Source organism: Narcine bancroftii, chromosome 7, assembly GCF_036971445.1.
Source record: "Narcine bancroftii isolate sNarBan1 chromosome 7, sNarBan1.hap1, whole genome shotgun sequence".
In the NCBI taxonomy this organism is placed as follows: Eukaryota; Metazoa; Chordata; class Chondrichthyes; order Torpediniformes; family Narcinidae; genus Narcine; species Narcine bancroftii.
This window is the reverse complement of record NC_091475.1, coordinates 31,275,747-31,302,797: the sequence shown is the minus strand read 5'-3', so window position 1 is coordinate 31,302,797 and position 27,051 is coordinate 31,275,747. Positions and strand designations below refer to the sequence as shown.

The window sequence follows — 27,051 nt, the reverse complement described above, 5'->3', positions numbered from 1 at the left end:
AAAAGTCCAGCTGATCAAAGAGCCACAAGGAGCGGGGAGCTGCAGTGGGTGCTGGATTGGTTCTGGCCACCACGTATATGCAGTACGTTTCTGAATGTTAATGGCATATCGTGATCTGAATGCAAGGCATTCAATGGAGAAATTAACACAGGAGGCGTAAAACAAGCAAAAGTAAAGCTACGTTCAAAACTATGTTGTGTCTTTATAATCCTCTCTGTGCCTGTGATGTAACAGAATGCAATGACAAACACAGACACCTCTCCACTTTTAAGCATATGGATTAACAAAAATGTTCTTGAAGCTGTAGATACTTTTGGAATCAGATTAATTGGAAAATGAGATACATTCTCAAATTCGCAATGTTGCAAGAAAGTGTGTTATACCATTTCTAATATACATTAATGACCAAAGCATTTTGACAAATAAAGTCTTGATGTTGTGATTTCTGACATCAACATGCATTCATGAAGTCCGTTCAGCATCAAAATATTGTCTATTTTAAGATATATCACAGAGATAATAAGAAGTAGACAGGAATTAATAGTTTGCAAGGGGTTGGTTGAAGAAATAGGTTTTAGTGAGTAAATCAAATCAATCACCGTTTGATAGCAAAATTGTTGAGAGCAGAATGCTATTTAGTACAGTATCCCCTACTTATGGGGATTAGTACATGACAGTTAAGTGCATTTTTTCAGTGAGATTACAAACTAATGGCAAGGCGCCCCAATTTTAAACTTGTATATTTTTTACCTCTTTATTCTCCTCAATTTTTTTGCTGGTTCCTCGAGGCTGCCAGTTGCTTGAATTCCGGATACCAGGGTTTACTGTAATAACACGTCACTGATGGGGAGTTTTAATTTTCCCACAAATGCTCAACTCCATGTCTCATTACAGGTCCAATAGAAAACATTACCTAACTTTCAGAGGTGAAGCAAGATAAAACCAGTGGCATGAAGGAACCCTGGTAAGAATGAAGTCAGAGAGCATCAATGTGTAAAATAACTTTATAGAGACTGCAGATGCTGAAATCCAGAGCAAAAATAAAACAATTCAGCTGACCAGGCAACATTTTGAGAGGCAGAAAGATGGTTATTTTCAGGTCATCTCCATCCACAACCCCCGCCTTGCACAGATCCAAAGATTATGTTGGTAGTTCTATGTCAGCCACATGCAAATTGAATGCAAGAGCAATGAGATCAAGAATTGAATGCATGGTTGAAAAAGTTGATGTTAGGGAAATAAGTTTTTACGCCATGGACAGAAGGAGGTGTATTTAATATCACAGAAAGAAGGTGTACTTTTGGGAGAAGTTCCACTTAAAATGGGCTGGACTCCTGGGCCTGAAAATTTAATATCTAAAACTGTAGATAAACTAAATAGTTGGAGGAGAGTGTTGGGAAAGCTTGTTCAAAAAAAAAAATTGAAAGTCAAAGACAAAATTTGCTGCGGTTCTGTCAATTCAACTCTAGGGTCTATATGCTTTACTGTGCGCTGATCAAGACCATGGAAGAGGGAAAGACTAGGAGATGAAGATTCATCAGAGGGCAACACGGAGAAAGAAGTGGTTAAGCAAACAGAGCTGCAATGACAAGGTCAGAGCGCAAAATCAAAGGTTAGGTGTATTATATTTGAAATGAAGATGCAAATAAATTATAAATGATAAACAAATCAGAAATGTGTTTTTTTCACTTCGCAGTATTGCCTTTTATATACTGAGATCCACTGAAATGTTACTGTTTGCTTGAAAATGAAGTAATTACAATTCAGCAAAAAGAGTAAACCAGCTGAAACACCCAAACAATTGGTTTTCATCTTTTTCTATACACTTAATATTCAAAGACAGATGTTATTGCTAAAACAGCATACTTAAATTTTAAATTAAAATTTGTCATTAGACAAATAAGATCAAGAATTGAATGCATGGTTGAAAAAGTTGATGTTCTGAATTTTACAAATTAAATCATATACTTTTTGGTTTGATAAAAGGACTTCAAGGATGCATGTTTATCCCACTCCTCTACATCCATGTGTGGCAAGGCACAATTCAAATGCCATCTACAAATTTGTCGATGACTCCACAGATATCGGCAACATCACAGACAGCAATGAGGAAGTGTACAGGAGTGAGACAGATCAGCTGGTTAGGTGGTGTCACAACCACAACCCTACACTCAGCATTTGCAAAACTAAGAAATTGATTGTAGACTTCAGGAAGGGAAAACCAGGAGAACACAGTCTTCATCAAAGGATCACCAGTGGAGAGGGTAAAGAACTTTAAATTCCTGGAGATCTATCCTGCAGCCATCATGTCAATGCAATCATGAAGAAGACTCACCAGCTGCTATATTTCATTAGGAACTTGAGGAGATTTGATATGTCACCAAAGACTTGCAAATTTCCACAGGTGCACCGTGGAGAGCATTCTGACCGGTTGCCTCACTGTCGTATATGGAGGTGCCAATGTGCAGGACAGGAAAAGACTACAGAGGGTTGTGAACTTGGCCATCACCATCATGGGCATTAGTCTTCATTCCATTAAGGACATCTATAAGAGATGGTGTCTCAGAGAGCAGCCTCCATCAACAAGGACCCTCACCACCTAGGCAAGCCTCTTCTCACTGCTACCATCCGGAAGGAGATAGAGGAGACTGAAGACATAACAAAAACAGTTTCTTCCCCTCTGCAAATCAGATTTCTAAATGGTCAATGAACTACAGACACTGCCTCACTTTTCTTTTTTTCTCTTCTTTTGAATTAATTTCTTTATTTTAAAATAGTGTATTTACAGAACTGTAATTTATAGCAATTTTTGCCCCTGTAATGCACAATAATGTTGCTGCAAAACAAGAAATTTTGTGACACGTGCTCATTACAATAAACCCTATTCTGATGAAAATTAGAAAGAACCCTGGTTTATTCATGACTCAAGTTCATTTCAATTTTTGTTTAAAACCATTCAAAATGTAAAACCCAACACAAGGATAACGTATTTTAAATAAACTATAGTTAAGAAATTATTCAGTGACAAATCTCAATCATTGAACTGTATTTTTAATTATGCTGGAAAATGTAGGATAAATAACAAATAAAATTAGAAAAGCACCATTAAAGCCAATGTTCTGAAACATTTAAGCTACATCTTTGTACAAAAATATACCTAATTAAATCATTTATTGAAACATCATACCATTATTGTTATTGAATCTTGAAAGAATAAAACTCTCAAAATCAGTGATTGCAATAACACTGATGGCTTCATAGGCACAAGATAACATAGGTAGAAAAACTCTCTCTTGGAATACCATACGATTAAAGTGCGACATGTTCTTCTAAATTACTTAGAAGGACCTGCTACATTCCTTGTTGGCTCCTTACACCAACACACAAGTAACTGATTTATATTTGCTTTTAAAACTAGCTTGCATTGGGCTTTTTTTATTTTGTTCAGTGGAAATGTTATCCCCAGTACCCTCTGATGAACAGTTCAGATTTGCAGCATTTGTTTCATCTCCATTTGAAGTTTCTTTGGTTGATTCCTCAGACTTTGCTTTCTTGCAATGCATTTTTCCTTTAGACTCTTTGGTGACATTTCCCTTAAAACGTGTCAGCTGTAATTACACCATAAAACATAATTTTATTGGGGTAACAGAACATTAGAATTTTGATTCAATAAAAATGACTCCATTATGTATGCTTGTTCTCAGGCAATATGAACATTTACTATAAAGAAAAAAAGGAGTTGATGGCATATGAGAGAATATATTACAGGGGTAGAGGGAAAATGAGAGAACAGAACTGATGGGATTATTCTGCAGGGGATGGATTTGATGGGGCAAATTGCCTCCTTCTGTATCAAAATAAATAAATATACAGATTATTACACCTAGAAGGAAGATCAATCATCTTATTGATGATTTGACTAATCAGAATAGCATCCTTAATTAGTTGTCTGCATGTTTACCTCTGCACTCAATAAGAGAATAGTCGAGCTTCTCACCTTCTTCAGTCTAACACACTGCCGATTACATGTGGGTTGAACTGGGTAACTTATTGGGTTGTACCCAGTAATCGCGCAGTGTGAAACGTCCCAACCTGGCAGAGCGAGTTAAATTCAACCAGGCTCCAACACTTAGTGCGGGCAAGTGTCAGAGCCCAGCCGAGTTAACTCATTAATCGCTTTCTGGAGGTGTGAAAGCACAACTTGCTCTCGCATTGTCACAGCTGGAGGCGGGCCCCCCCTTAAAACGCCGGATTGCCGATTAACCAGGTATATCATGGTGCAGTGGGAAAGGCTCCCGAGTGCCGCATACCTGGTAAGTTTACCCGCTTCCGAGGAGGGTTTGCAGTGTGAAAGGGGAAACTCAGCTAACTATCTGCTATCTTTGTTCCAATTCAAACCTTTCCTGCACACACATAATCCTCATGCTCCCTGATTGGCATTGGTTGTCAAATAAGCAAAATTTCATTTACATTTTCAGACTCATCACTGGCCTTCCATTTCACTATTGCCTCATCTTGATATACCCACAACCCTCCAGTTAAATCTACACAAGCCTCCCCATTTCACCTCAAGACCACAGTGATCTGGAATTCCCTCTTTGGATCAAATCTCGATGCTACTTTCCCCATTCTTTGTTCCTTTAAGATGTTCCCATATAACTTTACTCCTTCACCATGCTTTTTGGTCATCTGCTCTATGCAGCTCAACCTCAAATGTTTTGATGGTTTTGTGCAAAGTACATTAAGATGCATTTCTAGGTTAAATAAGTACAGTTTATGTTGTTCCTCAAAATAAGGAAACACACCAAAATGCTGGAGGAACTCAGGTGGTCTTTTCAGCATCTATAGGAGACAAAGATATGTCACCGACGTTTCGGGCCTGAGCCCTTCTTTGAGGCTGAAAAGACCGGCTGAGTTCCTCCAGCATTTCAGTGTGTTTACTACAATCACAGAGTCTGCAGCCCATCGTGTTTCACTTCACAATAAGGAAAACTAAAATTATGCCATTGTTGGATATTTGTTCAAGGCTTAAGCTTTAACCTATTATAACAAAAGGATGGTTCTAAATTAGATACTTTAGAATGTCAAAAGGCTAGTATGAAATAACACATTAACAAAATACTTCCTGGTGCCTAATATAACTATATTCAGCACAGAACAGGCCAGTTTGGCCCTACTAGTCCATGCAGGAACAAATCCCCACCCCCCTAGTCCCACTGACCACCACCTGGTCCATACCCCTCCAATCCTCTCCCCTCCATGTAATTATCCAGTCTTTCCTTAAATGTAAATCACGTCCCTGCTTCAACCTCCTCCGCCGGAAGCTTATTCCACAACCCACCCACCCTTTGTGTGAAGAAATTTCCCCTCATGTTCCCCTTATAATTTCTGATAAAATAGCATCTTTCTGATAATATTCTTCAAAAATAGTGTTAGTACAATATCCATGCTCACATTTTCAGTGTAATCAACCTTAGAAATTATTAACAGCAGAAACCCTAGTCCCATTACTCCTTTCTCTCCCAGAATACTGAAGAACTGCTATTAGAAATGAGTGGAACACATCCACTCATGTTATATAGTAAAGAGTATCTTTTTAAATTTTAATACCAGGTTAGAACTTTTCTCATGAGGCTGAGGGAGAACCATATACAAGTTTATGAAATCATGCGAAGCAGAAATAAAGTCAATAGTCATGGGCACTGCCCTGGGTAAGAGCATCTACAAGAACTCGAGGTGAGAGGGGAAAGACTTAAAAGGGACCTGAGGATACCTCCTTCACACAGAGGGTGGAGAATATACAAAACAAGTTGCCAGAGTAACTTGAAGCAAAGACAGTTATAATGTTTAAAACTCAATCAGACAGCTGCATAGGTAGTAAAAATGCTGCTGGATCTCAACATCTCTCAAAGCATCTATAGCAGGTAAAGGTATGGAACCAACTTTTCAGGCTTGAGCCCTCAGTCAAGGTATGAGCAAAAAGAAGGCAGGTGGCTCAATAAAAAGGCTGGGCAGAAAGAGCACAGGCCAACAGGAAGGAGACAAATGGATAGGAGAGGAAAGGCAAGAATTGATCAGGGGGTGGGATGTGGCTGTGAATCCAGAGCTGGAGAAAATGAGAGAGAGATAAAGCAAAAGATACAAAATGAAAGAAAGAAAGCAAGAGAGAAAAATAAAAAAGAGCAAAAGAATGAGAGAGAGTGAAGAGAGAATGAGAGTGAAAGTGAGTGAGAATGAAAGAATAGAAAAAGTGAAAAGGAGAAAGAGGAGAGAGGAGAGAAAGAGGGAGATTGATGGAAAGAGGAGAGAGAGAAGGGGCAAGAGGAAAGAGAGGAGAAGGATGGAGAGGGAGAGGAGGAGGAAGAGAGGGAGGGGGACAAGGAGGAGTGAGGAGAGAGAGGAGAAAGAGAAGGAGAGAGAAAGGTGCAGGAGAGGGAGATGTGGAGGGAGACTGGGAGGGAGAGAAAGAGAGGGGAGAGAGGAGAGGGTGAAAGGAGGGGAGAGAGAGAGGAGGGGTGAGAGAGAGAAAGGGTGAGAGAGAAAGAGTGAAAAGGTTGGGATGTTAAAAGAAACCAAGTAGTCAATGTTAATGTCAGCTGGTTGGAGGGTGCGAGGGAGTGGTGGTGCTCCTCCAATTTGCCTGTGGTCTCAGTCTGGCAGTGCATGAGACCATGGACAGAGATGTCATCATGGAAATGGGGTGGGGAATTGAAATCGGTTGTCATATGGATAGGAAGATTTAGAAAGATAACTGCCGAACCCTGGGAAATAGGATTAATTTTGTCGACATGGGCAAGTTTGCCCAAAAGGCCTGTTTCTCTACTATAGAAATCTATAACTCCAAACTTGATTTTGTGCTTTCAAGCAAAAGTCCAAGAGTCAAGCTAATATTATTCATTGCTTTAACATGAATGAATATCCAAGTCTACATCACAGTGAGATTTTGACAGTGGACAATTAACTATCTACCTTCTTTAAAAAACTACCCACAAAATACAAACTGTCTTTGTGAACAAAATTAATATGCAGCATTGTTCCAAATTTTATCCTATTATGTTATATTATACCATGATCAGCTAAATCAATATATTATTCAATGTTTTTAATGCATAGTGTACAGTGTCATATGACTACTTATTGGAAAGTCTGTATCCAATAACCCCAAGTCACATTGTCACTATTTCACAACTAAATTGTAACCATTTTGTACATAATGATTAATATTGAGTGTTAAGGGTATCATAAAGTTGATCTAATAAGTTTCATACAGTTATTTCTGGAAATTTTCCATAATCAGTTGTTTTTTCATTTGTGTATTTTATAAATAAATGTGAAATATGGTTAAATTCGAGAGGAAAAGAATGACTACTTACATTTTTAGTCCTACTGAGTAAACCATTAAACTTGCTTTCTTTTAATCTTTTAATTTCTCCAGAATCTTTCATATTTTCACTTGCACCATTTGTTTCCTTACTTTCTCCCAAACCTGTAGTGTCTTCAATTTCTCCTGTATTTTTGGAGTCGTCATTTTCTCCAGATTTTGTTTTGGCCTCGTTTTCCCCTGAGGTTTGAGAGTCTTTAGTTTCTCCTACACTCTCTGCATCTTCAGTTTCCCCTAAACTTTCTGAATCTTCGTTTTCTTCTAAACTTTCCCAATCTTCATTTCCTTCTGCACTTTCTGAGTCTTTGCTTTCTCCTAAACTTTGTGCATCTTCATTTTCTGCTGGAATTTCCATGTCCTGCTTTTTCTGAAAATCTTTATCAATAAATGAATGAAGTGATCAATACTCTCCAACTTGTCTAGTTGGACTTTCAAACACAAAGAAAACATGATTAAAGTTTAACATACATGCTGAAAACTTGAGAAAATACTGTTTAAAGTCATTTCATATATTATTAGCATTATATTTTTATTCTATTTAATTTATTTCTTGAGAATTATTTTATTTTTCATACTTCTGAAATAAATTGAAGGCTTGCCTCCACCTTCAATGTTACTCATCCAAAATAGGAGACACAAACAAATAAAAATTGCTTGGGTACAATCTTCTTCCATCTTCCTCTTCCACGTAAAACCAATAAAGAAGATGATGGGAATTCTTTTACCTATTCGATGTGGATATAAACCAGCTTTTCCATTGGTGTCCCATTAAGTTGGACCTCACAACCCTCTAAAATTCAATATCAAATAATGAATGCATGCACTCACAAAAATGCTGCTACAGTTTCTAGTTAAGTTGAACTGAGCATGCTTTTCTCAAAGATGGTGCACCAAAGGCTCTTTTATAATTGCAAAAACCGTTTCACTTATTTTTGATTTTAGGAACAAAACCTAAAAAGTCTCCATAATGATCGACATAATAAATAATAAATCTTCTGAACAACACTATGTGGAAGTCTGATTACCATTCAACCCTTGTAAAACTAAAAGGTCTTAATAATATCTTGGAATGGTCAAACCCTTGAAGCAGTCCATTCTTTCCAGCAGCAATAGTGATGACTGCAATACAACTAAAATAACACCGTGGATAAAAATTATTCAAATATATGGCAGATCATTTTATTTTATGACAAAATCAGTTGCATCTTAAACTTCTCTTCCAGAAATGTAATAAATTATTACAAAATAACAATTAAAAGCAATTGGGCTATAGGCACAAAATATATAAAATCCAAAGTACTTCCAATAAACTTACCAGCTTTTGTTCAAGAAAAATGTAGCTTTATCAGTTATTAAATTACATCAGTGTGGAAGTAAACATAAGAATGCAAGAGAAAGGAGCAGTGTTGGGTGTACAGGCCCTGAAGCATGTTCGACCATACAATTAAGACCAGAATTGATCTGATCTAGCGAGAACTAAAAACTATTAAAATTCGTTGAGTTTACTATGCTTAAAAAAAAAACAAAAAAAACTACAGATGCTGGAATTTGGAGCAAACAATGAGAAGTTGGTAGAATCCATGGGTAGTCAATGTTTTAGGTAGAGACCCTTTTAGAAACTCAATTCGGCTGGTAACTTTTTTAAAAGATCAGTTATGTCAGTTTACTAAAATGGAATGAATTACAAAGTTGGTATTTAATTTGGAACGTGCATTATGAAATAGATTGTAAATGCAGCTATAGTTTAATATTACATCGCCAAATTGTCACCTGTGTAACTACAAATCATTGGTATTAATGATCATTTTAAATATATTTCAATATTTTGCTTACCTTGTTCATCTTTCCCTGATTTTGGTTGTTTATTAATTGATGTTACCTTGTAAAAGAGGATAAGTATGAAATTTTTTAAAATTCTTGACATCTTTACCAATATTTTCATTAGACTTTCCACTAGTTGTATTTTCTTTTTTTTTTCACATTTTATTTAAAAGATTTTTTTAAAAACAAAATACAATCAAATAACAGCAAAAAATGTTTAGATACATTAAAAAAAAACCCTCCCCACCATCCCAACCCTTCAGCTAGCTCCCTTAAGGGGAGCCAAATACAAAAACAAAACAGAATGTAGAATATTTCAAAGTATTTTCAAATTCATAGAGTCCAAATAGGAAGACCACATATTAACAAAGAAGGAATAATGATCATGCAAGTTACATGTAATTTTTTCCAACGGAATACAAGCTCTTAATTCATTATGCCATCGTACTATATTAATCTCCACATTATCTTTCCAAGTACTAGCTACATATTTTCGTGTTACAGATAATGCTAAATATACAAAGGCAATTTGAATTTTATCCAACCCCAATCCCTTCAAAGAAACCATATAACCCAACAAAAAAATCAATGGGCCTAATGGTAATTTAATCTTAAATAATTTTTCCAAGACCAATCTAATTCCTTCCCAAAATGGTTGTACTTTAACACAAGACCAAACAGCATGTAAAACAGCATGTAATTTCCCCTTCCATTGATGATTTACCCTTCGACCCTAAAACCATATTTCTTTTACTCAATATCTTTAATATGTCCTTTAATTCCAGTACATAGTCCACATCGAAAACAAAAATCCGAATTACTAAACCCATATTTTTTCAATTTCTCTGGAGTCAAATATAACTGATGTAAAAAATTATAATTAACCATTCCATATCTCACATTTGTCAATTTAGTTACACTGTGGTGGCACATAACCTCCCAATTGTCATCAGGAAAAATATAGGTCCCACTTAAGCCTAGATTTCTCCCATCCCAGTTTATCCATACTATCTTGTAACAAATGATACGTATCTGAAATATAACCTTTATTTGATATAAAGGAAATCAAGGACTCAAATTTCATCAACATAGGTAAATTCATCTCTTTACCATAATTCTCTTTTATCAAAGCTCTGAGTTGATAATACACAAATAAGGAATTTACAGATATATCAAATTTTTCCCTCAATTGAGTAAAGAAACTGTCCTTCTTCAAAGCAATCCTGAACTATCTTTATATCCTTAGAATTCCAACTCTTTAAATGATTATTAAACATTAAAAAGCAAATAAGTTGATATGGCATAATGGAGTTTGAATTGATGGTTTACCCTTCGACCCTAAAACCATATTTCTTTTACTCAATATCTTTAATATGTCCTTTAATACCAGCATATTATATTCCCGTAATAAATTCATATTCCATTTAAATATGAACTGATGTACCTCAACTTCAGAAATACAAGCCATTTCCACCTTCGCCCAACTCAGAGGTTGGTCCATATCCATCAATCTACTAACAAATTTCAACTGAGCTGCTTCATAATAATTTTGAAAATGAGGTAATTGAAGACCACCCAATGCATATTTCCATGTAAGTTTATGTAAAGTTATTCGTGCTAATTTCCCCTTCCATAAAAATTCCCGTACCGCGCTATTCAAATCCTGAAAGAAACTCTTTGAAAGTAAACAAGGTGTCGACTGAAACAAATATTGGATTCGAGGAAAAATATTCAATTTAATACAATTTACTTGACCAATTAACATTAATGGAAGATCTTTCTATTTAATCAAATCCATTTTAATCCTTTTTAATAAAGGAACATCATTTAATTTATACAAAGATTGGTAATCTGCATTTACTGTTACTCCCAAATATTTAATTTTATCTGACCATTTCAATTTTATAATATTTTTATATTCCAAATAATCTCCTTCCCCAACTGGTAATATTTCACTCTTATCCCAATTTACCTTATATCCAGGTAACTCCCCAAATTTCAGCAAGCAATCTTGCAAATATTTCAAAGACTGCTCCGGTTCTGTCAAATAGACCAACACATCATCCGCAAATAAATTAATCTTATATCCATCATCTGCAATTCTCATCCCTTTAAAATTATCGTTCTGTCATATTGTCTGGGCTAATGGTTCAATAGCAAATGAAAACAAGGGTGGTGATAATGGACAACCTTGCTGAGTCGACAGCATTAATTTAAATGGTAAAGAAATTTGACCATTTGTCACCACCCTATCAATTGGGTTTTTTATATAAAGCTTTAACCCAACCAATAAAATAAGGGCCAAAATTAAATTTCTCTAACACCTTAAATAAAAAATTCCATTCAACCCTGTCAAAAGCTTTTTTCACATCCAGTGTAACCACTATTGGATGGTTGGGTTGCTGTCTAGATGAATTGACCAATGTAATCAATCTAAGAATGTTATCAGACACATTTCTATTCTTAATAAGACCTATTTGATCTACATGTATCAACTGAGGTAAATATTTAGCAAGTCTATTTGCTAATATTTTCGCCATAATTTTATAATCTATGTTTAGTAAATAAATAGGCCTATACGAAGATACTTTCAACGGATCCCTATCTTTCTTCAAAATCATAGTAATAATAGCACTCAAACAAGATTCCGGTAAGACCTGATCCTCAATTATTTGCTGAAGAACATCTCCAAATACCGAGGATAAATCTTCATAAAATATTTTATAAAATTCAGCAGAAAATCCATCATCCCCCGGTGACTTCCCATTTGGCATCTCTTGTATAGATTCTTTAATCTCAAAATCTGTAAATGGAACTTCTAATTCCCTAATCTCCTCCTCTCCTAAAACAGGTAAATTTAATTTAGATAAATAAGAATCAATAGAACCAGCATCCTGCTTTTCCTCAGAAGTAGATAATTGTTGATAAAATGAGTAAAACTGGTCATTAATTTCCTGAGGTTTATAGATAACTATTGAATTCTTTTTAACAGCATTAATAATTTGCGATGTCTGTTCTGTTTTTAATTGCCATGCTAACCCTTATGAGCCTTCTCACCTAATTCATAGTAACGTTGCTTAGATCGATTAATTAAACACTCATACTGATAGGTTTGTAGTGTATTATAACGTAGTTTTAACTTTGCTAAAGCTGCCTTTCTATCTTCTGTAACATTTTTCTGAAGGTTGAAAATTTTTCCAACTCAGTAATTTGTTTCTCCAATGTTAAGCTTTCCGCCACATATTGTTTTTTTAACTTTCATAGTGTAACTAATAATTTGCCCACGCAAATATGCTTTCAAAGCATCCCAAAATACAAAAGTACTACTTACTGTATTAATATTCTCAGCCAGAAATAAAACAATCTGTTCCTTAACAAAAGTAACAAATCTGATTTCTTTAATAGCATTGTATTTAAGACAATTGCACCACTTCCGGACATGCACAAGAGAAAAACAACATAGAATGATCCGATATGACCCGGCTTTTATATTCAGCTTGAAGAACTCTACCTTGTAAATGTGCCATTACCAAAAAAAATCTATTCTAGAAAATGAATTATGTCAAAATGAATGAAAGGAGAAATCTTTCTCTGTAGGATTTACTCTCCTCCAAATATCAATTAAATTCAAATCTTTCATCAAGGCCCCTAATTGTATTGCCGTCTTTGATTTCCTTATACTTTTTGGAAACCTATCCAACAAAGGATCTAAAACACAGTTAAAATCTCCCCCAACCAAAATATTTTCCTTGGCCTGATTTAACAAGAAAAAAGCCTCCGACATAAACGTTTCATCATCCACATTAGGTGCATAGATATTTAACAAAGTCCATGATTCAGCAAACATTTTACAATTCAACCTCAAAACCCTCCCTGCACTAACTTCAAAGGATTCTACTTCAAACGGTAATTTCTTATGAATTAAGATCGCTACACCTCTCGCCTTGGAATTGAAGGATGAAAAAAATACATGACCAACCCAATCTCTCTTCAATTTCATATGTTCTTTTTCGGTCAAATGTGTCTCTTGAAAAAAAGCAATATCAACTTTCATTTTTTTTATATAAGCCAATACTCGTTTACGCTTAATAGGATTACTCAATCCCTGGACATTAAAAGTTTCAAAATTCAAGTTAGACATTTCAATAAAAATTCTACTATAAAATATTACTCCCCTTTCTATTCCTAAATATGCTAACCCCCCCCCCCATATAAAAATACCACAAAAACAGAAAAAAAATATAAATTCCCCCTCAGTCAACTACTAAAAAGTAGTAACTCCCTAAAAATCTGGGTGTGGTAAAACCCACTAGTGGCAGATGACTATCAGGTCTCAATGTCATCCACCCCCCAATCAGACTTTCACAAAGTAATTATACAGACAAATTCAACCCAATGATTCCAATCCTAATGATTGTTCCGGGTCTTCAATATCAAGAAGTCTTTGCGTCAATTCAACCTTCTTTCCATTCTTTCCATGTTTCCCATTCTTTCCATTCCCATTTCCATTTACCCTCCTTTTAGACAACGATAATGGTGACCGACCATTTCACCGCAAATCTGGTAACGAATTAGCAAAAATTAATGCATCATGATCATTTTCAAAAAATTGAGACTGAAAATTCCCATAAAAATCTTTAAGTACAGCCGGGTAATGAAAGGCAAACATGTAACCCTTTCGCCACAACACTTCTTTAGCTGAATTAAATTCTCAGCGCCTTCTAATAATTTCTTGACTCAAATCTGCATAGAAGAACGCTATTATTTTGGAGTCTGTTTCTGCCATGCCTTCTGCACCGCAACTCGTAGTATAATTTCTCTATCTTGATAGTTCAAACAACAAATCAAAAATGCCCTTGATGGTTGACCTGGAAACGGTTTTTTCCTCAATGCTCTATGTGTTCGATCCAACTCCACACCATCCGGAAAAAATTCAGGAATCCATTTCTTAAAAATCTTTACTGGATCTGAACCTTCCATATCTTCTGGGAGACCTACTATTTTTACATTATTTCTTCAACCTTGATTCTCTAATGAGTTAATCTTCTTCAGTAATTCCTTCTTCTGAATCTCCCAATCCACAAAAGAATCCTCCACTTTTTCAATTTTTTCTCTATTATGATCCACTTGGTTCTTAGATTCAAAAAAAGCTTCTTCAATTTAAAAAAAATTATCCTGTACAGTGTCGACTGTTTTTATACATCTACTAACATCACTTGTAACTACAGTCATATCTTTCTTCATAGAGGTAATCTCTTCACACATTGTTCATTTCAGTTTTCACTTCCATAAATCCTTGGTTTATCGGAGTAGACATCTGCATTGACATATTTTCAATTTGATGAGCAATCCCTTCCAATATTGTAAACACAGAATCCAGTCCAGGTTCCATCACTTCTCCTTGAGGCCTATCTTCTCTGGTCCCAGTCCCCATATACTCTTCCTATGCTGATTCCAATAGCACTGAGCTCTCCTCCTCTTCTGACACAATAGTTCCTCTTCCAGTGCAGCTGCGGGTCTGGATACCCGTCAACAGCGTGCCGACCTCGTCAGCCCGCCGTCTTTTGAGTTCCCCCACAGCCCACACCTTCTCTAATAAATCCCGAACTCGTGACGCACCGCGCATGCCCAGCAGTCACCGACCGTGCAGGTGCGTCCTCCGACGGTACACTGCGCGCCCCTAGACCACCAGGCATTAATGCAGGGTCGCGCATCTGTCCCTGCTCAGCCGATCTGCCTGCGCGCCCGGGCTCACGGGGGCACGAGTCAGGGCTGACCGAGCTCATCACAGAACCGGCACCATCTTGCGGACACACAATCGGCACCGGTGTATTACTCAGCCGAGCAGGGGTCCTTTGAGGCTTGGGAACTCCAGTCGACGACTCCGTGACTTCAACTTGGTAGGTAGGCCTCAATTCTTCAACATTTTTATAGGGTAATTTTTTCTGTAACTGAGTTTTTGCTTTTTTTCACATTTGTAGCCATTTCAATCCTCCACTATTCTAAATTCTGTAAATACTATTTTTAACAACTTTTAAAAGTTTTAAAATCAGATACTTATAAGTCTAACTGGGGAAAGGTGGAACTGCACATCTTCCCTCTACACCATTTTGTCAAGCCCCACTACTTGCATTTCATGTTCCCGCAGAAGTATTAGTGCAATGGGATCAATCTTATCTTTTATCCAGTGAAGAGCAAAGCATTCACAACCTTGATACCTATTCAACTTTCAGCTGAATATCATAACTCCAACATTACCTTCCTCCATCTATTGTTGACTTTTCCCAATGCTTGGTCATCTTTATTATCCTATTCCAAAGATGTGCTTCTATTGTCCAATTCTTGTACATTTCAGTTCATGTCCTAACGTGTCATGGCCTGAGCATTTCCAGATATAAATATTCCATGCCACTTATCAATGCATGCCCATATGTTCTCCAGGTCTTTCTATATATAGACAATAACTCCTTCAAAATCCGAGGCAAAGCAAATGGAACAGAAATTGAGCATTATGTATGGATGTGATTGCTGTAAAGTGGGAAACATGGGAGGGAAAATGCACAGTCACATCAGAAGCTGTAACTTGCAGGTGCCCCTCCAAGATGCCCAACATTCTGATTTCAAATTATGAGGCTTCATCACCACTGGGTCAAAATCGTAAGATTTACTACCCAAAGACACTTCAGGTGTATTTTCAAAAGAAAGCTATTGATTCAAAGCGATATACAACTATCCTCTTGACAGCAATTTTGGTTGGCATCAGTGTTGACTTTGATACAAATGCCATCATCCCTTGAATTAAAGCACGTGGGACTTTTTTGCTGATTAAGCCAACCTCCATTTAACCCCATTCATATCAGATTCCTCCAGTCCTTAATGTTTCCAATTCTTCTGGAATATATATTATTTTTTTAACTTGAGGTTTATCATTGAGAAAGTTATGAGGGCTTCTCAGTGACAATTAGTGACATCTGTACTACAGATGTAGAGTCAATTTCATTTGTCTATAAATAAATGAAATAGGTATCCAAAAAAAGCACAGGAATATTAAATCGTTTAGATAAAATGGGATTTCAGATGAACAAAATACACCTATTAGTTATTTTAAAAATAGAGGAAATGGCATGATATTGCAAAAGATGTTTGTTGTGAAAAGCCTACTCCATAAATAGTACATTTCATTTAGAACATTGCACAGTGGGGTTATTTGATTTTCATCTTTTCTTCAAGTGATTGGACTTTTCCAATCATAAGTGAAAGTTCTTATAACCAAGGTTTGGTTGGATGACATGGAAACACAACATTTGTCAAGGTACCAGCTCAATTAATATAACATTATTGTCTTTTTGTCAAAACAATGTAGTATGCAAGTTTAACATTTACAAAATCAATCATATGTTGTCTGGAGCTTCCCTAAACTAGCTAGATAGTTGAAGGTTAAGGCAATGAACTAACTTGCTCATTGGCATAATTCTCTTTATTATTAATAGCTTGATCTTTATTTTCTGTTTTCTCACCATCATCCACCTCATTTATAACTCTTTTCTCTTCATTGCCCTTATCTTTATTATATGTTTCTATTTCCACATAAGTGGTAAAATTAAATGTTTGGGAATAACTGTTTAAGAAACTATATAAATACTTTCAAATACATCAATACCTTATTTTAACAACATGATGCTCCAATTGACAAAAAATATAATTAATGTGCCAAGTCCAATTCTGTCCTATTAAGTCATTTGAATGCACTAAAAGGAAAGGGTTTTGCTTGATATTTTTATTTTGGTTCATTAATGAAATTTAATTCTCCAGTATATTTCAGGCAAGTATTTACTTCCAAAATAAGTTTTTCATAGTATAATACAATTCTCTGACAGAAAAACTATTTTTCAAAACCTCTGCATCACCCCCGGCAATAACTTGCTGATCTTGCAAATGTATGTTCAGTTAACACAAATATTCTGACACAAGCTGCAAAACCAGCAGGCAATTCAAACTTACAAGAACTTCTTAGTGGGGAAACTGGCCTATTTCCATTAAAGTTCACTATTTAATAATGGTCTGCTTCTTCAGTGGGTTTATGTGGAATGCCAAGATTAATAAGTAAAATCTGCACAATAACTCCTTTAAGATAGGTTAACTCTATTTTTAACTTTGAATAATAGCTTTGTAACTTTCGAATCTCCAAAATCAAAGCTAATTATGCCCACAAGCTGGGCCTGTGGGCATGTTTCCATATTTTATGACTATGATATAAAGTTCACTAATCTGTTGAAATCCTTTGAAAGTCTGATTTCAAACTAATACATATTACTACATCAGCATTAATGCTAATTATGGTTTTTGTCCTGTAAGGCTGTATTTTGCACAGTAAAACATACAGTAAAAGCAAATCATTTCTAACAATATGGAAGGTAGAACAGCACAACTCAGCTCACAATGCTTGCTGATCTATATAAACCTACTCCATGATCAATCTAACACTTCCCTCCATCACAGCGCATAACCCTCCATTTTTTTTACATCCAGTGCCTATCTAAGAGTTTTTTGAATGTCCCTATTGTACCAGCCTCCACCACCACCAGGCAATGTGTTCCAACCACCCACCACTCAGTGCAAAGAAGAACTACCTCTGACGTCTTCCCTAAACGTTCATCCTCTCATCTTAAACAATGTCACCTTGTATTGGCCATTGCCACTGTGGGAAAATGGTGCTGCCTATACATGCTACCCTATACAAGCTTCTCATAATCTTATACTCCTCTGTTAAGTCACTGCTCATCCTGTGTTATTTCAAAAAGAAAATCCCTAGGTCTGCCAACCTTAGTTCATAAGACACATTCTTAATTCTAGACACCATCGTGGTAAATCTCCCCTGCACCCTCTCTAAAGCTTCCACATCATTCCTATAATAAGGCAACCAGAAATAAACACAATACTCCAAGTGTGGTCGAACCAAAGTATTAGAGAGCCTTAACATTACCTTGTAACTTTTGAATTTCCCCTTGCTCTTGAAGGCCAGCACGCCAGACACCTTCTTAACCACCCTATCAACTTGTGCAGCAAACTTGAGGGATCCATTAGCACAGTTAGTGTAGTGGTCAGCACAATGTATCCAAGGCCCAAGTTCAAATCCAGCATTGTCTGTAAGGAGTTTGTACATTCTCCCCGTGTCTATGTGGGTTTTCTCCAAGTTATCCAATTTCCCCCCCCCACCCCACATTTTCAAAGATGTATGGGGTAGGTAGGTTAATTGGTTACATGGATATATTTGGGCATCACCCAAATTTTAAAAAACCCATGTTCCTCCACATTGCTAAGAATCCACCACCTTCAACTTTGATCTTCCAAAATGTGTCACTTCACATTTCTTCCAGATTGAACTTCATCTGCCACTTCTCCATCCAACTCTGCATACTGTCTATAGGCCTTTTTACAGTAAAATAAAAGCGAATGTAAAGGCGGATATTCTCCATCTTTACATCGCTTCACTTTACCTTCATAAAAGCTCCGAGTGCAAATTCAGCAGGAAAAGTCTGATCTGTTACACTCAGAGGTGAAGTGACTCACTCCACTTGCTCAATAAAGGCAATACCGCTGTAAGTGGCTGCAAAGGGGCAGGCTGATGACATCGCGATGAGACCCAGGAGTGCAAATTTTAAAGCGCTCAGTATGTTCAGAAACTTATCAATCACATCATTACTCTGTTCATAATAGAGATGACTAAAGTTTTTTGTTCTTTTGAGTGGGAGGAATGTCTATAATAATTTTTCACTTGCTGTAAGACTTCACAGTGACAAGCGGCACTACTGCACCACTCGCCCCACCTCCCTCAGCTCTGGAAGATAGCTCCTGATGTTGCTCTACGAGGGCAACACTGGATCAGTCTTATAGGCGTTCTCCATAAAAAGGTAAATTCACTTTTTATTTTCGATGAGCTGGCTCTAATGTGGGGTTGCACCATAAAAAAGGCCTTATTTCCCTTTGTAACCTGCAACAACCTTCCACATTATTCACAACATCTCCAACTGTTCTGTTATCTGCCAGATTACTAACCTACCCCTACACCCTCTTGCTTGTCATTTATAAAATGCACGAAGAGAGGTGGTCTTCCAGAACAGATCACTGCAGAAAGCCATTAGTTACTAACCTCCAGACAGACTTCCCACTGACTTCTTGGTCAAGCCAATTCCAAATTCACATAGCCAAGTTTCCATAGATCCTATGCCTCATGACTTTATGGATAAGGTTACCATGGGGAATCTTGTTAAATGCCTTCAATGAGGATCTCACCTCCCTCCTCTTCCCTCCTCCCTGAAATATTCCCCTTTATCTCCGAGTGGTTTTTCAGATTTCAAATTTATTGTCAGAGTATGTATATAACATCACATATAACCCTGAGATTCTTTTTTCTGCAGAATTACCACTTATTGGTCATGAAAAAAAACTGTACTCAGCATATACATGTAAACAAATAAAGAACTGTAAACAGATAATGAATGTAAGCAAACTGTGCAATACAGAGAATTTATAAAATCAATAAAGTGCACAAGTAAAAGTCTTTAAATGAGTCTCTGATTGAGTTTGTTGTTGAGGAGTCTGATGGTGGAGGGTTTGCAGCTGTACCTGAACCTGGTGGTGTGAGTCTTGTGGCACATATACCTCTTTCCTGTTGGCAGCAGTGAGAACAGAGCATGTGCTGGGTGATGTGGATCCTTGATCATTGCTGCTCCTCTCTGATGGCAGCATTCCCTGTAGATATTCTCAAGAGTGGGGAGAGTTTTGCCTGTGATGTCCTGGGTGGTGTCCACTACCTTGTGGAGGGCTTTACGCTCAGGGGTATTGATGTCCCCATACCAGACTCTGATTCAGCCAGTCAGCCTACTTTCCACCACACATTTGTAAAAATTTACCAGGGTTTCTGTATCATACCAAACTTTCACAAACTCCTGAGCAAGTAGAAGTGCTGATGTACTTTTGTCACGATGCCATTAGTGTGTTGGGTCCAAGAAAGAACCTAAATTTTCTCACCCTCTCCACCTCTAATCCCCCAATAATCACTGGATTATAGAACTCTGGCTTTTTCTTCCTTAAGTCATCAATCAGCTCTTTAGTTTTGGTGACATTGAGTATGAGGTTGTTGTTGGTGCACCATTCAGCCAAATCTCCCTCCTGAACGTCGACTCATCCCCTTCTTTTATACAACCCACTACCTTGGGATCATCAGCAAGTTTGTAGATGATGTATTGTTGTACCAAGTCACACAGTCGTAGGTGTAAAGTGAGCTGAACGGGGGCCTAAGAATGCAGCCCTTTGGTGATCAAGTGCTGAAGGAGATTGTGGGGTTGATGTTCTTACTAATCCTCACTGATTATTGTCTGGAGGTGAGGAAATTCTGGATCCAATTACACAGTTCAGTCCCAGATCTTGGAGTTTGCTGATCAGTTTTGAGGGGATGATGGTGTTAAATGCTGGAATGCCTGTTGAATGCATCTTTATTGTCCAAGTGTTCCAGGGCTTTGTGTAGAGCCAGTGATATGGCATCCATCATAGACTTGTTCCTGCAATAGGCAAACTGGAACATATCCATGTCACCACTCAAACAGGAGCTGATATGCTTCAATACCACCCTTTCAAAACAGGTTATCACTGTTGACGTAAGTGCTACTGGTCGATAGTCATTAAGGCAGGTAACTACACGCTTCTTGGGCACTGGTATGATTGAAACAGGTTCTCCTCTCCTATCCTTTATGATTCCCTTAATCCTACTTGTAAAGGCTTTCTCATATTCCTTTCTAGTTTTTCGAGGTCCCTTCTTAAGTTTCTTCCTGGTTACTTTATAATTCTCATATGCCCTGCCTAATTTTTACTTCATAAACCTTAAGCATGCTTCCTTCTTCCTCTTAACTAACTGTTTCACCTGACTTGTCATCTATGGTTCATTTACCCTACCATGTTTTCCTTGTCTCAGTGCAACAAACCTATCGAGAACCCCATGCAAGTAGTCCCTAAACATCCTCCACATTTCTGCTGTGCATTTCCCTCAGAACATTTGTTCCCAATTAACGCTCCCAAGTTCCGGTCTAATACCATCATAGTTAGCCCTCCCCCAATTACAAACCTTCCTATTTCATCAGCTTTTATCTTTGTCCGTGGCTACACTAATGGTCGGAAAATTGTGGTCACCATCTCCAAAATGCTTGCCCACCAAGAGGTCTGTTATCTGACCAGGTTCATTACCTATTACTAGATCCACTGTGACCTCTCGTCTAGACGCATATGGTATCAGAAATTCTTTGTGGACCCACCTAAAATTCTTTCAATAGAGAAATTGCTCCCTTCCTCTTTCTGACTTTTACCCACACTTTCTAAATAACAATCCCTCCATAATGTTGTCTCTTTCTGCAGCTATGATATTATCCTTGATTAACAATGCCAATTCCTCCCACCCCCGTTTATCTCCCTATATCCCTTTTGAAACATTGAAACCCTGGAACATCAACCAGCCAAACCTGCTATTGTGACAGACAGTATCATAATTCTATGCATTGATCCATTCTCATCAAGTTCATCACCCTTATTCTTAATGCTCCTCACATTAAAGTAAACAGATTTAACTAACTATATTTATGCCCTATCCAAGCATGGCCTTCCTCAGTCTCACACCACACTGCATCTTTCTTTCCATTAACTGCTCCATTATATGATCTAACCCTCTGGATCCCATAATCCTGCCAAATTTTGAGCAGCTCCAGAAAACATGCCTGCAAGCCATACTTGTCCCTCTCGAGTTCAGGTGCAACCCATCCCTTTTGTATACGTCAAACATTCCTCAAAAGGGATCCCAGTAATACACAAATCTGAACCCCTGCCCCCTCCAGCCACACATTCAAGTGTTAGCATGGGGTACAGAAAGCAACCCAAAAGGAGCGAAACAAGAAAGTCTACAGACCCAAGAGGTCCTTCTTTTTTCTTCTTTCCTAACATTATATTCACTTGACAAGACCTCTGTCCTTTTCCTATCTATAATAGTGTACCACAACCTCTGGCTGTTCACCCTCCCTCTCAAGAATGCTGAGGACTTGATCAGAGACAATTCTGACCTTTGCACCTGGAGGCAATATACCATCCGGGAGTCTTGATCTCCATTGAATCCCATCTGTTCTGTGAACCAATGAATCCCTTTTCACTGTCACTCTCTTCCTCTTCCCCAACCACCCCCCCCCCCACCACCCCCACCCCCTCCACCTTCTAAGCCACAGAGTCAAGACAGTGCCAGACCAGGCTGTAGTGGCTTCCCCTGGTAGGTCATTTCCCTCTCCCCCATCAACAATATCCAAAGCGTTATTCATATTATTGAGTGGAATGGCTGTTGGGGTACCCTGCACTGACTGCCTATTCCCTTTCCCTCTTTTGACAGTCACCCAGCTACCTGAGCCCTGAATTCTAGGTGTCACTGGCTCCCTGTAATTCCAGAATGATCTGAAATTTATTCAGCCCCAGTTCTATTTCCCTAATGGAGTCTATAAGAAGCTGTAGTCAGGAGCATTTCTCGCAAGTGAAGTTAATCAGGAACATTGGAGATCTTCCATATTTCCCCATCCTGCAAGAGGAGCACATGTAAGAAAATGTTGCCTTACTTTTAATAAATAATTCTGAAACTGGCTTATTGTGGCTAAATAGCACTTTTGTTTCAAGAAAACAACCTTAGGTCATAAGATACACACAATATTTGAAAATTATTGTAATTATAAATATTCAATAATTACTGTTTTCAAAAATTTGGGTTGTGTGAAGGACATCAATACAATAAAATACTTTTGACAATTGTGCACATTTCTCTTTTACAATCTATCCAAACAATGATGTGAGAAATTCCCTACCCCCCCACCGTGACCAAACATCGGAACAATCTCTCCTCATATCAGTGTTATACACACAGAATCAATCAAGTCATGAGGATTGTCATCAACCAAAAAAACACCACAGACACAGGCCTTTTAGCCCATCTTGCCCATGCTGACCAAGGTGCCTGGCTTAGCTAGTCCATATGGCCCATTCTTCTAAATCTCTCTTTTCTGTATACCTATTTAAATGTTTCTACCACTTCTCTAGCAACTCATTCCATATACTTAACACCGCTGCATACCCCTTAAATCTTTCCCCTTTCACCTTAAATCTATGCTCTCCAAATTTAAACTCTACCACCCTGAGAAAGTCAGTCATCGTTCATTTTATCTATGCTCCTCATAATTTTGTATACCTCATTAAGGTCACCACCCTCCATGGTCCAAGGTAAAAAGCCCAACCTAAGCAGTCTCTCCTAATAACTCAGTCTCAGCAACATTTTTGTGAATCTCTTCTGGGCTTTTTCCAGTTTAACAACATCCTTATTTATCAAAACTGCACACAGTACTTCAAATGTAGCCTCATCTTGCACTTCTAATTCTAATACTTTATGCCCTGAACAATGAACCACTTTCGTTCCACCCTGTCTACCTCTTTAACACTTTCAGAGAACTATTTACTTCTACCCCTCGGTTACTCTGTTCCACAGCACTTTCCAGGGCCTACTATTTACTGTGTATGTCCTGCCCTGGTTTAACTTCCCAAACCATAACATTTCACACTTATCCAAGTTATTCATTCTACTATTCCTTGGTCTATTTTTCCAGTTCATCTAGATTCTGCTGTAATCTTAGATAGAATTCTTCAGTGTCCATTATACAGCTAAATTTGATGTCAACCATGAACTTACTGACCATGCTACCTATATTCTAATTAAAATCATTCATATAGAAACAAACAATGGAGGACGCAGCACTGATCTCTGCCCCGCTAATCATGGACCTCCAATCTAAAAAAGAAACTTTCACTACTCTGACTTCAACAACAAAGCTAATTTTGTACCCAACCTCTTTAATAGCTTTCCTAACATTGACCTATAGTTCCATGGCTTTTCATGCAGTTCTTCTTAAATAAAGGTACAAGATATTACTATTTCATTCCCTGAATTCCCAAGCTTCCTTAACCTTCTCCACAGATGAGAAGCATTCATTTAAGTTTACGGTAAAGGATCTGTGTTAATAATAATATTTAGGTTAAGGTTAAGCTATATTTCTTATAAAAATGTCCTGGTAAAGTAAATTATAGAGTTGAAATATTGTATGTGTATTCTTAGTAAATTAGTTGTGGGCTGGTACAGGATCTCACACACAGGTCAGCACATTTACAGATACATCACTGAACTCAGAAAGAGTGTTCATTTTCAGAGTTCACGTGTCTTGGAAAGACAGAGCTAATGGATCTGAAGTGGGTCTTAATTATTCAAGAACCTGGTGAAAAAATGAAGTATCTAAATATTCAATAAGAACTGCTGAAGGAAGCCATCTGTTTTTAAAATAAACCACTTAAGGCCTCTTGAACAAGAGAAATGAAACAAGAGCAATTTGAGTCATATACTTAAGCCTTTGAAACAGAAGTGAGGTAATCTTTCGGAGTCGTGTCACCTACAAGACAGAGGTATAAAAATCACATGGTTAACAAGAAACTGGGGTTGGCATCTATTTAAAATTCCAGAAACTGATCACATGTTTTCTAGGAATTAAGACTGACCTCATTGGTGGTCATTTCATATGAGTTTAAGGGTATATTTCTCCGAAGGCAGAGGCATCTTGAGACCAGAAACCAGAAGGAAAAGAAGATTGACAGTATTCTCTGGAGAAGGAAAAGAAGATTGACAGTATTCTCTGGAGAAGGAAAAGGTGCTGTTCAAACTGCCTTTAAGGTAAGGCAGACCACTTCTGACTGTCTCATTTTGTTATTAGAAGGCAGCCTCATCGTGGACAAGAACTCCAAAATTCTTAAGAAGCTAAGAGGGAGTTGAAGTAAACCAGTGTGGGAGTTAAAGAAGAAATCTTTTCCTGGGAAAATAACTCAACAAGGTTTGTGAGTTTGAACAGTCTAAGGACTTTCTTTCTTTGGCTTGGCTTCACGGACGAAGATTTATGGAGGGGGTAAAAGTCCACGTCAGCTGCAGGCTCGTTTGTGGATGACAAGTCCGATGCGGGACAGGCAGACACGTTTGCAGCGGCTGCAGGGGAAAATTGGTTGGTTGGGGTTGGGTGTTGGGTTTTTCCTCCTTTGCCTTTTGTCAGTGAGGTGGGCTCTGCGGTCTTCTTCAAAGGAGGTTGCTGCCCGCCAAACTGTGAGGCGCCAAGATGCACGGTTTGAGGCGATATCAGCCCACTGGCGGTGGTCAATGTGGCAGGCACCAAGAGATTTCTTTAGGCAGTCCTTGTACCTTTTCTTTGGTGCACCTCTGTCACGGTGGCCAGTGGAGAGCTCGCCATATAACACGATCTTGGGAAGGCGATGGTCCTCCATTCTGGAGACGTGACCCATCCAGCGCAGCTGGATCTTCAGCAGCGTGGACTCGATGCTGTCGACCTCTGCCATCTCGAGACTAACTCAGTGTTATCAAACACTTCATTACTGCTTTAAGCAACAATTTAAAAGAACTTGTTTTGTAATCACTTCTAAACTACAATAGACCTTCAAGTTCAACAAAACTTTAAAATACTGGGCCTTAAAAGTAACTTTTCCGACTCAAGTTTAAACTGAAATAGTTTGGACTTTAATACACATACACATTTATATAATTACATTCACGCATAATTGGGGTTAAGCAAGTTTAGAGTCAAGTGAGAACTGTTATGCAGTTAATAGTCTAATAAAAACTATTATTTTGAATTTACCACTGTCTGAAGAATCTTCCATTGCTGTTCTTGTGTTAGTACTAACGGGGGTCAGTTAGTTTGTAACAATACAATTTTCCAAATTTACTGTCTGGCCTGTGTACATTTCATTTGTAATTTTCTGCATTTAATGCCATGTGTGAACATGCCATAATTTTTTTTCAAATTTCCTCCACTGTATTAGTGCATACTCATTGTCTCACGGGTGATCTCATTGCAAATTTTGTGGCAATATTTTAATCTAAATATTTTACAGCACAGTGGAAATTCATACCTATAATGAACCATCTGTGAATTGCATTAAAAATACTCATGAACGTCCCAGTCTATTGCTGTATACTTGTGCTTTCCTTTTGGCACCAGTACCAATGATGGAACATGTCTCTTCCAACTAATGACAGTTTGTGTGGAAACTATTTCCCACAGATTTATATCATCTCCAACTTCAAAGACCTAATGAAAGATCTGTGGCGGCTCACCACAAGGCAGGTGAACCGGCCCCGCTTGTAAGCCATGCGGCGGGGCAGCCAGCTAAAATGGCACCGTCGGGGGTTTCCCTTCCTTTCAGCTCGGGGCTCAGAAACCCGCGCTTGGGGACCACGTGATGCCCGGATGACGTCAGCGCCCTCCAGTGCGGTTCTCAGCCAGGTCTGGGCTGGGAGTATAAGTGCAGCCCAGCAGCCTGCAATAAACTAGTCTGCTCACTGAGCTCAACCCATCTGGTTGCGTGTGTTATTGCAGGAGCAGTGTAGCTGCCGCTACAGTTGGTGACCCTGACTGGTTCAAATGTCTTTGAACCCATCATAAGCGAGCCTGGGATCAGCGCTACAGCCGTGAAACTGCCTGAATTCTGGGTTCAGGAGCCAGAGACCTGGTTCGTTCACGCAGAGGCCCAGTTTCACCTCCGCCACATTTCGTCCGACATGACCAAATTCTACCATGTGGTCGCCCTGGACCAGGCCACCACCAGACGCATGCTGCACCTTGTTCAGCACCCACCCGCCGAGGACAAGTATGAGACCATCAAGCGAGTGCTTACCGGGTCCCTCGGACTATCCAGACACCAGCATGCTGCTCGGGTGCTGCTCCTCG

The 27,051-nt window shown here is 38.1% G+C and overlaps 1 protein-coding gene across 8 annotated transcripts in view; it reads right to left on the bottom strand.

Annotated features, from left to right (window-relative positions):
• Positions 1 to 3,032: 3,032 nt before the first annotated feature.
• LOC138738691 (X-linked retinitis pigmentosa GTPase regulator-like) overlaps positions 3,033 to 27,051 on the bottom strand; it is an 82,705-nt gene continuing 58,686 nt past the window's right edge. For 4 of the 8 annotated variants that reach the window (XM_069889397.1, XM_069889394.1, XM_069889395.1 and 1 more), the window contains 3 exons: positions 9,215 to 9,260; positions 7,374 to 7,756; positions 3,034 to 3,608 (listed from right to left, as the gene is read on the bottom strand). In XM_069889397.1, the coding sequence (XP_069745498.1) occupies positions 3,372 to 3,608; positions 7,374 to 7,756; positions 9,215 to 9,260 (666 nt within the window). In that variant the 3' untranslated portion in view covers positions 3,034 to 3,371. Of the gene's footprint in view, positions 3,609 to 7,373; positions 7,757 to 9,214; positions 9,261 to 27,051 lie in introns of all 8 variants that reach the window. The other 4 variants (XM_069889399.1, XM_069889400.1, XM_069889401.1 and 1 more) reach the window with 2 other exon arrangements.